At 37.2% G+C, this 14,511-nt stretch overlaps 1 protein-coding gene across 3 annotated transcripts in view; it reads left to right on the top strand.

Moving 5' to 3' along the window:
• SMAP1 (small ArfGAP 1) overlaps positions 1-14,511 on the top strand; it is a 91,982-nt gene that overhangs the window by 63,285 nt on the left and 14,186 nt on the right. For 2 of the 3 annotated variants that reach the window (XM_039567982.1, XM_039567984.1), the window contains one exon: positions 6,251-6,335. In XM_039567982.1, the coding sequence (XP_039423916.1) occupies positions 6,251-6,335 (85 nt within the window). The remainder of the gene's footprint in view (positions 1-6,250; positions 6,336-14,511) is intronic. The other variant, XM_039567983.1, reaches the window with a different exon arrangement.

Below are 14,511 nucleotides of genomic sequence, written 5' to 3'. Positions count from 1 at the left end.
ATTCACTAACAATTTGCTTTAGAGTAACATATAAAAGAGAGAAACAAGTCTGTAAAATCAACTCTAGAACTTAAGGTGTGAATAGAGCAGTTAACACTGTTACTTGCTGATTTATTTGATTTCATTTAACTCAAGAAAAGTATTTCACATAAATTATATTGAACTAGAATGGTGTAACTAGTGGTATATTGAGGGCAATACATTGTGAGAGCTCAATAAAGGCTAATATTGATTTCTATAAAATGGAGCTTTCTTTTTTAATTTGAGACGTAGTCGAAAGCTTTTTTTTTTGTTTTGCTGGCCTAACCTGGTGTTCTTACCCATTTTTAAAAAGAAAACCTCAGATAACTTACATTGTTGCACAAAATTAGTAAAGAAAGAATAGAGGAGGGTGGTACAGTAATGCAGCATTAAATGCAGGTTGCTGAGTTAAAAGATACTCTTTCATGATGGAATGGAAAACTTTCTCATTCAGTGTACATTGGGAAGTTTTTGACAATGGTGTTCTTTTCATCTTTAAGGATGTAGTCAGAATTGTAGCAGAATAAACCTCAAAACTTCGGTACAAATTTTCGTAGCTTTTCCATCAAAACCTGATAGACTGAAAGTTACCTTAAAGTCTTAGAGCTGATATTGTGGATAAATGAAGAAGTTTGATAAGTGATTAACCCTACCATTTTCTAGAATGGAAATGAGCAAGATGAATTAAATCGTAGACAGCATCTCTATGAACAGCAAGAAGACTGGCTGGTGCAGCTTCCACTAATGAAAGCATCATCTCAGTGTGAGATTAAAGTGGGCTTGTGCACTTGGTTGCTTTAAAATCAAGTAAGTTAGAGGTGGCCTGGTCTTCTCCACTGTTACCTGCTTTTGGATTTTGTTTGTGATGGTTTCATAGTACAAAATATTACAGTTGACCAAAGTGCAGTGTGGAGGTATGTGGAGATTACCAGCATATAAATTTCTATCCAGTAATTTCAAGCTAGTTGATTTACAGTGACAGTGTGTGGGAAATTAAGTGAAAGTCCAAATACTCATTTCTGCATTTCCATTTTAATTAAATAAGAAAGAGATCCTACTTCTTATGTGCAGATACAATTTCCCAGTTGTTCATTTTGGTAGAGGTAAGGTTATGAGTTCATAAATATTTTTTAATATTTGCTCTTTATATACTGAAAGATGATTAATCTTTTTATGTAAGGACTACTTACAGATGTGGTATTAGTACCATACTGTCAAATTATTGTTTTGTAGATGTACAGCAGACAGGATTAAGACATAGCTTTATTTGGGTATAAAATCAGGAGTCAGTCATCACTGGATACTAAGAATTAAACAAGAGCAGGAGCATGAAGAGGGAATTGTTTCCATGATGGCACCTTTATCCAGTTATCGACCCCATCAAAAAACCGTATTGAAGTAAAGGAAGACACTCAGTGATCCTCCACCCTTGTCTGCCAAGCCAGTCATGAATGACACTGTTAAAAGTTGTTGGTTTGGTCAAGCATGGCTTCCTCTTGATGAAGCCATGCTGATTCCTCCCACTAACATTCTTATCCTTCATGTGCCTGGAAGTGGTTTCCAGGTTAATTGTTCCATCGCCTTCCTAGGTATTGAGGTGAAACCGAGCAACCCATTGTTCCCTGGGTCTTGCTTCTTGCCCCTGAAGATAGGAGTGACAGAAGAGTATACTTGAGAGGAAAGTTAAAAGGACAGCACTGGAAAATAAAACAATAAAAGATTATTGTATCCCAGTTACCTGTCATCTACAGGATTGCAAAAATTTATAGTGCCCATACTGGATCTGAGTAATGAGTGTATCCCTGCTTCTTTACTGAAAAGATGTGCTTTATAGGTGAAAATATTCGTGAGAGGTTGCGAGGTTAATTCTTTATTTGCCTCCTTAATTTGGCAAAAGTATCTAATACCTGCTGAACACGGGGTTATTTAAATTACTTATTGTGGCTCTTTTCAAAACAAGGACTCAAGGTTTTTTTAAGTAAAAAATTCCAAGTCATGCTAGAAAATAAGCTGATCGTGTGGAGGATGCAAAAGAATCAACTCCCTGGAAGCTTGTTCTGGCTTCAGTTTCTTTCAGTGATATTTGCAAACAAATTGTTTTCAATAATCTCAAAATAATTTAAGGCAGTGGACATTGCTTGCTTTCAGTAGGTCTCCAACATGAGAGCAACCCTGAAGGGTAATGTAGTGGCCATTAGTGACAACTGTGAAAAATGGCCATGTAAGGCCTGCGTATCAAAGATGTCTTGATGCTCTGCTGTTTGCAAGGACACTATTTCAGAAGAATGTACTAGCAGCATAAAAATGATTTTGAATGAGAAGCTGTTAATACACAACCTGAAGTAAATATATCTAGGGATTGTTATAACCATGTACTTTGTTCACTAAACCCACATATATTACTAACACAATCTTGAATGTCATTAAAAAAATAGTAGCCCAAATAACCTTGAAGGTTCTGCTTTAAAGTAAGTGCACAAAATTGTGTACCTGTTCCCTTCTACTTGCCTTTTTCATATCAGATTCTTAATGCTATTTTTAGTTTACTTAATGCTGCTTAGTCTCCAATTTTTAATGCAGTGTTACTCCAAAGGGCATAACAAGGAATAGATTATCTAGTACTGGTGTCAATACCTAAAAATAATTGCTGTGGGAGTCAAGGAGACTGGTAATAGAAACTGAGATGAATCTTAGTGCAGCAAGACTCCCAAGCATTTGTTATGCAGCCTTGCATCTCTACGAAGTGTGGTATTTTTTAGATAAAACACAACACTAAATTAAACAGTAAGTTCAAGAAATGTCACTGCCTTGTTATGCAGGTTTTTTTCCTGTTGCACACTTCTGTGCTCACTGAGTGCAGTACTTAACATCTTGAAAGGCCACTCTCTACATAAAGCTTAGTCATGTACAAGTCCTACTGGGGCAAAACTGCTAAAAAGAAATTAAACATCACATTTCTCTATAATTTGAAATAAAATTTTCTAGTGACTCCAGTGTGACTTCCTTTTTGTTCTTGCCCAAAAGTTTCAATACCTTGTTTATGCCAGAATTATATGGGCTGGAAGAGACCTCTTGAGGTCTCTTCCAGACCCAGAAATATGGCATGATCTCTGCTACAGAACACTGAAGTAAGGCCTTGCTTTTTATTATACCTACTTCAGGTGGACCACAGTGCAGAATCCATGGGACTGAACAGAGAACAAGAATGTTTCAAGAAGCAGCATGGCAGTGAGGGTCATTTAGGTGTTCTTAAAAATAATTGTGTGCGTGCAAGTTTCTTGTTCTAACTCATCCCACTGGTGCCAACCTTACCTAGTTTATGCCTAAGTGTGGGTGACTTTAGAGAAGTCTGTCATGGCAGACCTTAAGCACCAAACAAATGTCTTCTGAATTTGCACAAAAGCCCTCCTATGTGCCACGAAACGTTTTAAACAGAAATAAAGGCATACCAAATTCTAGAATTGATTGAAATCTCAGACAGGAGGATAGGAAATTCCAGGAAATGGTGCTAGTTATGGTGAGAGAATGGGGGGAACAAAATAATATTGCAGGTAAAATTAAAGAGGAAGATTTTTTTCTTCTAAATAGCTGATATTGCTTTGTATGTCTGCTGTTGTACAGATGAATTATTGGTAAATGTTAGGTGACTAATGCATTTTTTCATTTTTCAGACTGAAGGTTAGAATGTTGGTGAAAACTGTGTAGCTGTAAAGATGTTGAATAGTGCTTTAAGGAGAAAATCTCCACCAAGGAAACAAATGCAGTATTAATGGTTGGAAATATTTGCTGTACTAACAAGCTTGAAAATAATTTTTCAGCTTATCTTAAAGTAATTAACTATGAAGCAGCCTTAAAATCTAGTAGCTTACATGCTGAGAAGGGGAGCAAAATGGGACAGAAACTGCTGATCCAGAATAACAGTAACGATGTTGGAAAAGGATATCTTAAGGGATCAAATTTTTATAGAAATTTGTATTTTTATACCTTGTGTCTTCTTTGCCTTTCTTATTTAGAGAGTGATGAAACAGGAATATGCATTTAATATATATTGAAAATGTTCATTTCACAAAGCAGGGGACCTATGTAGATTATTCCTCCCACATTTTAAAATTTTTAGTTTAGTTAATAAGATGAATTTGCCACAGTAATAAGTGCCAAATTTTAAAAAGTGCTATTTGAATTGTTTCTCTGTAGTTCTTATTAATGCATGAAGAAGTGTTTGGTTTCTGTGAAAAGTTTGCATTCAAAACTAGCCTGTCAAGCTTTAAATTATTTCAAACTTGTGGTTTTAGGTAGTTATCAGAAATCTAGTACAGTGTAATGAAAATCTGCACATTTAATATAATTCTAAGAGTTTTTCTTTTCAGTTGAAAGAAATCTTTCTATATTCAGAATTTTTAAGCTGTTTAAGCAAAAGGGGGGAAAGCCAGTTTCATGAAATAAAGGAGCATGTCAGAAATGCTTCTTTTTACAGCTTCTGTGACCCATAGTGTTTCTTACAGAAGTGGAGAAGACTCAAATGTGCAAGGTTTTATGGCACATTCTGTTCTGAAGTACTCACTGTTAATTCTGATTAGTGCTTATAGTAATAATTTTGTTGGTTTATGGCATATTTACTGAGATATGGTCAGTTATAGAAAACTTCATTTTGAATTGTCACTTTTTAAAAAACCTTGATATGCTGTCATGGTTTACTTTCAAAAGCAGTACTTTTTCTGAGTGTTTGGAATGAGTGTGCTATGCTCCAGATCATAAATGCAATGATGAAACTTATAATACAGTAGAGAATCAGGGAATTCATGGACTGTTTTTTCATCAGGCTATTTCCCAAACAGCTGGATCTTGAGCAAGATATGTAACATCAACCTAAGGACTTTTGGAAAGAGGGAGCAAGTATTTCTCTGAGAGACTAGCAAGGGTCAGATTACCTGTGAGGATATCTGTTTGTGGTAGCTGCAGAAATGGAGTTTGGTTCATTGGAGCTCTTTGCTGAAGGTTTACAGTCGGGACTTGCTCATGCAAGAGGAGTGTCTGTAGTGTAACAGGCTTCTGTTTGCTTGGGCTGCTTTTAATACTCTTGAGTTTCTTCACTGCTCTTTCCAAACACCAAGCTCATTGCTCTTTATCCCCCTTTTGCGGGAGAGGAAGAAAGTGTAGGATTACCTTGAACAGGAGATCTTTATACAATTGTGTTAAACTTTAAAGTTCTCCTAATGCTAAATACTAAGATTTAATGACTTCAGCAACCTCAGGAGCCTCAATGACCCTGTCAAAGCCACGTTATGTATGTGATAAAGGTGTGAGTGAAGCAGGTTCTGTTGGTGTCAGCCCGTTGTCCAGCCTGACAGTATCCTGCCACTGTTATTGGGTAACCTCTTCTAGTTGAAGGCTGTACTCATTGATCAACCAGTTCGCTTCGGGGTTTTGTGATAAATACGGAGCAAAGGCACATTAAGTGCGTATGAAGAAATGCATTTGTCATGTCACTACTATAAACCAGTTGGTGTTCATTTTAGAAATCGATGTTTTGATGGATTCAGGAGATCAGCCTGATATTGGCGTGAGAAGAGCTATAAACAGATTTATGAAGTAATTTTCATAATCAAATCTCACATCAATACCATCATACATTTTGACGTCTCTAGGCGAGAAAAGACATGGAGTTCTCTTTGCAGAAGGAGAAGAATGCTGTTGTTAGCCTTCAGGTTTATAAAGAAAAAGATCATGAACTCAGGTTGTGTGCATCAGTGCTCAACATCTGTAAATTCTGCATGTTCTTTGCAGAAAGGCGAATTAATGTCATTAGTACACTTCTAATTTTTAAAGTTAAGCTTTTAAAAACATCATTTTTTTCTCTTTAATATTGCAGAACTGTGTCGTTTGGTTGCCAAAATGAGTTGATAAATTATAGACAGCTTTTTGCCTTTTGCTCAATACACAGCGTTCCGTTTAAGACTTCAGCTTATTTTTAAGCTATCCTTGAACTTAGATTTATTGAAAAATTTACTACATACCAGTGGAAGTACAACGATAATTTTTTACAGTCATGTGCCGTGTCCCTTTTGACCACAACTGCCGCGTACTTCATTACAAATCAAATTCATTATGATAAACGAATATGGAAAAGGGCTTTTACTTCTGATACTGAAGCACTGTCTTCAATGAGAATTTTTTAAGCACTAAATCTTTTCAGACATGTTATTTGTGTTTATTTTTTATCCCTTACAAGCCACAGAAGAAAGAGGATCAGCAATCAGAAGCTAAAGCAAGTCCAAAAAAGTCATCAGAACCCACTATTGACCTTTTAGGACTTGGTAAGCAGTACATAATTACTTGGTTTTAAATCAAACATAGATATATAATTTTATATTTTAATAGATATATTTTTATTTTCTCTGTGCTTACTGATAGATGAATTTGAATATGATAGATAGATAAGATTGTATGCATGAATTTGAAACTATAAAGGAAAATGCCATGGACATGTGGGTATATCTGTACTTATGTTTTGCTAGGGAGAGTAATGAGCTCCTGTGGGAAGGGGAAGTTATCAAAGTGATCTTCAAAGGCCTCATGGATTGTAGTATTTCATCGTTTATGGTACAAGTCTACTTTTTAATGAAAATGCTGAGGTGATCTGAATTATGTATCTGTAAAATACATTATATCATACAATTCCTATATTAGTTAAAAGAATGGTAAACTGCCAGACTGTAGCTGACTAATACCTTGTAAAAATATATTGGGCTTTTCAGTGTTCTGTACTGACTGCAACCATCACTCATTTTTATCTAATATACCTTTTTGTTTTCTGACTGGCAGGTAACTATGGACTGTCCTGTAAACAAACTAGTTTCTAGTAAAGTAATTTAGTTTACACTGTCTGCCTATACTGTTGTGTATAGGCCATATTCATAAAATATGTCTTTCATTTATCTAGTGTTGCTCTAAATGTGTTTTTTCCATTTGATAGAATCTTAAAATGGAAATGGAAGAATAAAATATTACTGTAACTATTTTTCTTTCCTTTTGATATTCAGTGTTAGGAAAATTTTCCACAAGTTGTGAGTGGATATTAAGAGTATTCACTTTGTATCAATGTAATGGTTATTCTTAATTTTCTACATAATTTCTACATATTGGAGGAGGCTAATAAGTCTTTTAAATGTAATTCTAAAAACTTCACTTTGTAGAAAAATGTTTTGGGTTTTTTAAAATTTTTTGTTTCTAGGCATGATTAATGTGACAAAACAGTAAATGTCTTCTCTGTTTTAAAATTTATGCTCTCATCCAAAATATGTGTTATTTTCCCTCTGATGTAGAGTTAACTGTAAAGTACCATTTTTGCATGGGTTATGTGTATGTTGTCCATATCTCATTCCAAGTAATCTGCTACTATAAGCATGCAAATCTTAATTAACACTGTAGAAAGAATGTTGAATGAGCCTATTTTAAAAAAAAGTAATTCAGACTTGATGGAAAGCTGATTTTCCTTAAGCAGACCAACGTAATTAAAAACTAAAATTTAATCAATATGTGGTTTTGAGATTGCTGGGCTTCCGTATTCTTTTGGTCATGATTTGAAAAGTATCTTGGTAACACTGTTTTATGATACAATAACGAACTTGGATTACATTGGCTAACTTGAGATGTGGTGTGCAATGAAAATAGTATTATAATTGGTGTTCAACAGCTCTGCTTCTTCAGTGAGACATAAAAAGGGCAAAGTTTATAATATGTATGTTAAAACCCCGTAATTTTAGAGGCGGGAACACTTTAAGATCTTTTAAGTAACAAACTGAAAAGCGATGTAATAAGCCAGTAGCACTTGGACTCCACTGAGCTGCAAATGAGATATGTGTTAATGAGAGCAGACCTGCATATTTCATTTGGAGAGTTGTCTTTTAATTAACACCAGCAATAGAAGACTTCAGATAGTATTAAAAGAGAGATCACACCAACCCAATATATCACAGAACCATAGAATAGTCCAGGTTGGAAAGGGCCTCAAATGACCGTCTGGCCCGAGGATTCCATGGGAAGGGGAGCGTAGAGATTATCTAGCATCCTGTCTGGGCACAGCCTGCAAACCTCCAGTGATGGGGACTCCATCACATCTGTGGAGCTGTTCAAGTAACTGATCTCACAGTAAAAAATGTCTTTCTTACGTTGACAAACTTGTACCTGTTGCCCCCTGTCTGCCCTGTGTGGCTCCATGTGTTGTGAAGAGAGAGGCTCTGTCCTCTTTGTAGCTGCCCTTTAAGTACTGGCATACTGGGATGAAAGTGTTCCTGAGCCTTCCCTTCTCCAGGGAGTAAAGACCAACCTCCTTAAATCTTTCCTCATAGAGCAGGTCTTCCAGCCCTTTGGCCATCTTCATGCCTCTCCTTTGGACCCTCTCCATTCTGTGTCTGTCTTGAACTGGGGGACCAGAAATGGACACAGACTCCAGGTGAAGCCTGAGAAGCACCAAGTTGATGGGATGATCACATCTTTGCCTCAGCAAGTAACACCACTGTGGATACAGCCCAGAATCCCACTCACCTTTTTTGCTGCAGCAATGCACTGCTGATGAAAATGATTGATATGTCATATCAAATAATATTAAAATGGATATGATTGCTTAGCTTGTTCTTCTTACTGTGTGGACATGTTTCTAATGAGGATTCATTCTCTTAGGACTTCATATCTTCGAATGAAGAATAGTACTAGCTTTATTAGGGCAGCTCAAAATCACTTGTGATAGCAGGTTAAGTAATTTTAATGGATCAGAATTCATGCTAGAATAATTTTGGCTTTCAGAACAGCCTAGTTTCTTTGCAAAGTATTTTCTTGAGTAACCCCCAGTGCTAGCTTTGGGTATGGTATTAATCTCTGGGTCACTGTTCTTCTTGTCTCAGTCGGTTTTGTAGTAGCGACCTCATCAGAAGGTAAACTTCCTTAGATAGGACTTACCCAATGTAAATTGGAGCTAGGCAATTTTCTAAAGATAAACTCTCTTTCACTTTTCTTTACAAATTGCAAAATTTTCAAGATGATGTGCCTTGGCAAATTGTACCTTTAAATCTGGTAATAGGAGAAGAGGCATAATATCCTCTGTGACCATACTATCACATTTGTGTTTGTTCTGAGCCCTTCTAAACAGATGCATGTGGTTCCCTTGATTTCCTGATCAAGGGGTTGTTACTGAGATGCTGTTTAGACACTCACTTTTTGATGATGCAACAACATTCATGGGTTTTGGCTTTTTGATTCAGAATAGATTTTGGTTCAGAACTCCATGCACAGAAAGGTGGGGAAATGGACAGGTACAAGCAAAATATTGTTATGATCTCTACAAGCAGTAGTGCTAGTGTTCTTGCTGTGGAGCCCCACATTCCTTCCCTCTACTCCCAGGCAGTGGGAAATAATAGCCTTTATCTGTAGGCCAAGCCTGAAGCTGCTTTTTTAGTCATCTCTACAATTATTTGGATCTTACCCATGCTGGAAGAATGTCCTGTTGAAAATCTGGAGACCTAAAATTGACACTAAAATCAATAATACAGGATTTTATAAAATGAATTTTTAATAGGGTAGTTATAGGAAACATTCTTTAGTTTGAAAGTCACAGTGTGTAAACCACAGTTCTTCAGCACTTAAGTGATTGGCGGTGATGTATTTTCATCTCTCTGGTGTTAACCTTGTGCTCTGTCCTCCTTTTTGGTTTTTTTTTTCTTACAAGGTAGATGTCTCCACTTATGCCAGGTTGATGTAAATGATTTCTTAATATTTTGTAAAAAATGGTGTAAAAGCTATGTACCAATATGGAATATTGGAATGTTACATAGGCAGCTTGGGATCATTGTGTTAGCCAAGGTAGGCCACTTAGAAATTACTTCAACATGTAGAGAAATAAAGGAGGAAAAAATAGTATTTCTAAATGATATTACCTTACAGAGCTACCAGAAAGAGGAAAAGTGCATTTTACATATTCTGCATAATTTGCCATGTTTAGAGGTGCCCTTCATAAAATAAACAATTGCGTATTCTGGATTAACCACTGTAGTTACAATGTATGACTAAAGAAAAGAGATCTATTATGTTGTTATTTACAGAATTTGATGTGTGGGGCATTCATCTGGCATGGTTGGAGGTAAAGTATGATATGCTAAAAGCTGTTTATCTGCTTCTGCATGGGCAATATTCTCTGAAAGAATTCAGTGAAGTTTTGAGAGGTTAATTGTGATATGAAGTGTAGCTGAATGTTGCATAACTGAGAAGTGTACTTTTGTCGGTACTGTTGGGTAAGTACCAAAGCAGCATGATTGGTCCTAAGTTGGAAAGTTGCATTTAAGAAGTAGTAAAGATACATTCAGAAGTACAGAAATATCACATATGCAAATACAGATCATAGACTCCTAGAATCATGGAATAGTTTGGGTTGGAAGGGATCTTTAAAGGTCATCTAGTCCAACCCCCTTGCCCTAAGTAGGGACATCTTCAACTAGATCGGTTTGCTCAAAGCCCCATCCAACCTGGCCTTGAATGTTTGCAAGGGGCAGCTATCACCTCTCCAGGCAACCTTTCACAACTCTCATTGTGAAAAATTTCTTTCTTATATTTAGTCTGAATCTATTCTGTTTTAGTTTAGAACCATTACCCCTTGTTGTATCACTACAGGTCCTAATAAAACAGTCTGTCCCGATCTTTCCTACAGGTCTTTAGGTACTGGGAAGGCCACAATAAGGTCTCCCTGGAGCCTTCCCTTCTCCAGGCTGAACAACCCCAACTATCTCAGCCTTTCCTTATAGGAGAAATCCCTCTGATCAGCTTCCTGGCCATTCTCTGGATCTGCTCCAACATGTCCATGTCTTTCCCGTGCTGGGGACTCCTGAGCTGAATGCAGTACTCCAGGTGGGGTCTCACCAGAGTGGAGTAGAGGAGTAGAATCCCTTCCATCGAGCTGCTTGCCACGCTGCTTTGGATGCAGCCCAGAATAAAGTTCAGTTTCTGGGCTGCAAGTGTGCATTGCTCGCTCATGTCCAGATATTCATCCTCCAGGATCCATAGGTCCTTCTCTGCGGGGTTGTTCTCAATCCATTTGTCCTCCAGCCTGTATTGATAGCAGGGATTGCTCTGACCCAGTGCAGGACCTTTCACTTGGCCTTGTTGAACCTTGTGAGGCTTGCATGGCCCCAGTTCTTCAGCTTGTAAATACATTAACATTTATATTATTGCTGCAATGTTCAGATTATGCTTAGGTAAGCAATATATCTACCCAAAATGAAAACATTTACAACCACTTGAGGCATACAGCATTACTAGCTTTCTGGCTTTCCACATTTTATTTTCAGAAGTATTATATAGAAATTGCCTCCCTATGAATGCTTTTTCACTTCTGCAAAGCTTTTAGCAGTAAATAAAATTTTACTAATACATTAAATAATTCTGCAATAATTTTGGCTAGACAGACCCTGTTTGCATCTTTACCCCGGATTTTTGTTGCAACTATTGACCTATTTCTCTCAGTTCTGCCTTTCTAGTAATTTGGTGTAAAAAATAATCAAATGCATTATTTATATGCATATGCAATTCTCTCTATTGCAAGTCTTGGTATGGCTGTCATAAGTGATTCTTTTTATAAAAATACATGGCTGCTTAGTAACAAAGTTCTTGTGAATAGTTTGGTCCATAAAAATGAGTTTCAGAAAGGCAAAGTTTAAGATCAGATCTGCTGTTTCCTCTCCTGCTGTCTGTTCAAAGCCCTTCTGCTGGTCATTCTCACTGTCGGTGCAGATAAATATACCAAGGAGTGATGATGTATATGAAAGCTATGATTTCTGTGAATAACAGAAGACAGCACTGAATTGGAAATTGGCATGTCAGGGGTTAATAAAATATATACAGAAAAAGAACTGTAAAGGTAAACTTCACTATATTATTAAACCCTTCACTATATTATTCAATACATCCTGGTAAATAGTTTTTGGTTTTCTATCAAACTGAAACATGACTTCCTAATCTGAAATCAGAAGCATCATCTGCTGTTACAGGGGGCAGACAGCAGTCAGATATTATCTGTAATATTGTCATAAATTGCAAGAAAAGATGTTTTGGAACCACACCTAGGAGGAAGGGTGAAGAACAGTGTCTGTTGACTCTTCACGTTCCCTTCTCTGACTGAGCATGGAAGCCCTGCCTTGCATCTGCTCTCATTGTGGTGGCTTCTGCTACATCCAACATTTCATTCCTAGCTATGGATGGATTCTCCAGAAAAGTGATGGAAGTACTGTTTATCAAAAGCTAGTTGCTTCAAAGTAATCCTGTCATGGTTGAAGCTATAAATGTCTCAAAATATTCAGACAGGCCCAAGTAACTTATTCTGATTTTTACCTGTTCCCTGGAAAGGCTACAGCTGTGTTGCCTTCTGTCATATACGCACCACCTCTTCTAAACAGGTTTTAATAGTAGGTGTCGCAAGTTGAATGAATAGTGGTATACTTAGAATGAATTAGAACTCTGCTGAAGTATCTTTCTTATATTACAGAATTATTTTAAAATAAGGAGGGAAAGGAGGACATAGATCCTAATCCATGACCTTGTGTGTTGAAGTTGAAAATGTCCATAATCTCTATATAAAAACTGTGAATTACTATGTTGAAAAACAGGTCTATGCATGCCTGCATGCAAATATATTTAAATGGGGACACTAATATTGCTACAAGTAATAAACTGGAGTGAAAACACTGTTAGGTTTTTTCTATATTCTGAAACTTAGTTCTTTCAGTAGGGAGGGGGGAAGGTTTTTGGAGTCTCTTTCTAATAGATGTAAATATTCCAACTATTACATTTTGAGGAATCAGTAAAACAGGATCATCTATTAATACTATTCATACAGGCTTAAAACAGTGTTGTAAACAGTAATTCAGAATGTCTGGTTTCTGCACCAGTGGAGACAGGGAGGTTTTTATTCAGTTAGAGATGAAAGGCATATGCATTACCAAATAACATTCTTACAGAACCAATCTAGCAAAAATCTGGGGTTTTGTAATATTAGTTTATAAGCAGCATATTAAATACTTGAAAAATACTATATTTTTGCAAATGTGTTCTGTCATGAATGTTCTAAATATGTGAAATGTTTGTTTTAAATGATTGCATTTAAATTTTCAGTCTTTTGTGTTAAACACCTTTATATTCAGGGAAACTAAACTACTTTGGAATATGACGAGAGAGATATTTTTTTAATACATGTGCCTGACTGAGAAAATGAGAACATTAAATTATTAATTCCTGATGGTACTTTTGCTTGAAAATTATGCACAGTTCACTCCTAAATTTATCTGAAGCAGTGAGCCTTTGGGGAGATGTTTTTGGAACTGCCAGTCTGCAGAATGACCTCAAAAAAAAGCTTGTGCTTAAATGGCCAGTATATTTATCTACACACATCTCAAAGCACTAATGTGGATGGAATGGAGCAGCAGATCATATGTATGGTCATTTTGCTGTCCACTGGCTTCTATTCATCAGAAATAAGGGAAGGAGGAGACCTTTGCATTAAGGTGTAAGTAACTTTGTCATAATCATGGCTGAGTTTGTAACTTTGCTTTTCAGAATCATTGTAACAGCAGTCCCCCAGCAAAGTCAAATTACAAAAGAGTAGTACAACTGACTGAGGTTGCTACTTTACATTCCTCAGGCCACTCACTTTTTACTCAGGATAGAAGATCTAGTAGCGTCAACTCATTCCCATGGCCTCTTCGCCTTCATGGAAGGCAGACAGAAATGAAAAGGCATCTGTCATGGTTTGACCCCAGCTGGCAACTAAGCCCGATACAGCCACTTGCTCGCTCCCCCCATGGAATGGGGAAGAGAATCAGGAGGGTAGAAGTGAGAAAACTCATGGGTTGAGATAAAAATAGTTTAACAGGTAAAGCAAAAGTTGTGCATGTAAGCAAAGCAAAACCAGGAATTCATTCACCAGTTCCCATGGGCAGGCAGGTGTTCAGCCATCCCCAGCAAATCAGGGCTCCATCATGGGTAACAGTGACTTGGGAAGACAAATGCCATCGCTCTAAAAGTCCTCCTCCTCCTCCTTCTTCCCACTGCTTTATATACTGAGCATGGCACCAGGTGTAGGGTATGGAATACCCTTTGAGTATCCCTTTGGGATCACCTGTCCTGGCTGTGTCCCTTCTAACTCTTTGTGCACCCCCAGCCTCCTCGCTGGTGGGGTGGGGTAGGGAGCAGAAAAGGCCTTGACACTGTGCAAGCACTGCCTGGCAATAATGAAAACATCCCTGTGCTATCAACTCTGTTTCCAGCACAAATCCAAAAGAGAGCCCCAAACTGGCTACTGAGAGGAAAATTAACTCTACCCCAGCCAAAACCAGCACAGCATCTCTGGGTGATGTTCTTCTGAATGGATTGTTTCAGAATGCAGTCTTATGATGTTAGTAGCAGTTTTTCCAGTGTACTGTAATCTAGGGTTTTTGGAATACTGAGCCTCCT

This window comes from Corvus cornix, chromosome 3, assembly GCF_000738735.6.
Source record: "Corvus cornix cornix isolate S_Up_H32 chromosome 3, ASM73873v5, whole genome shotgun sequence".
NCBI classification, from domain to species: domain Eukaryota; kingdom Metazoa; phylum Chordata; class Aves; order Passeriformes; family Corvidae; genus Corvus; species Corvus cornix.
The sequence above is the reverse complement of the archived record's forward strand: the minus strand, read 5'-3'. Positions and strand labels throughout refer to the sequence as shown.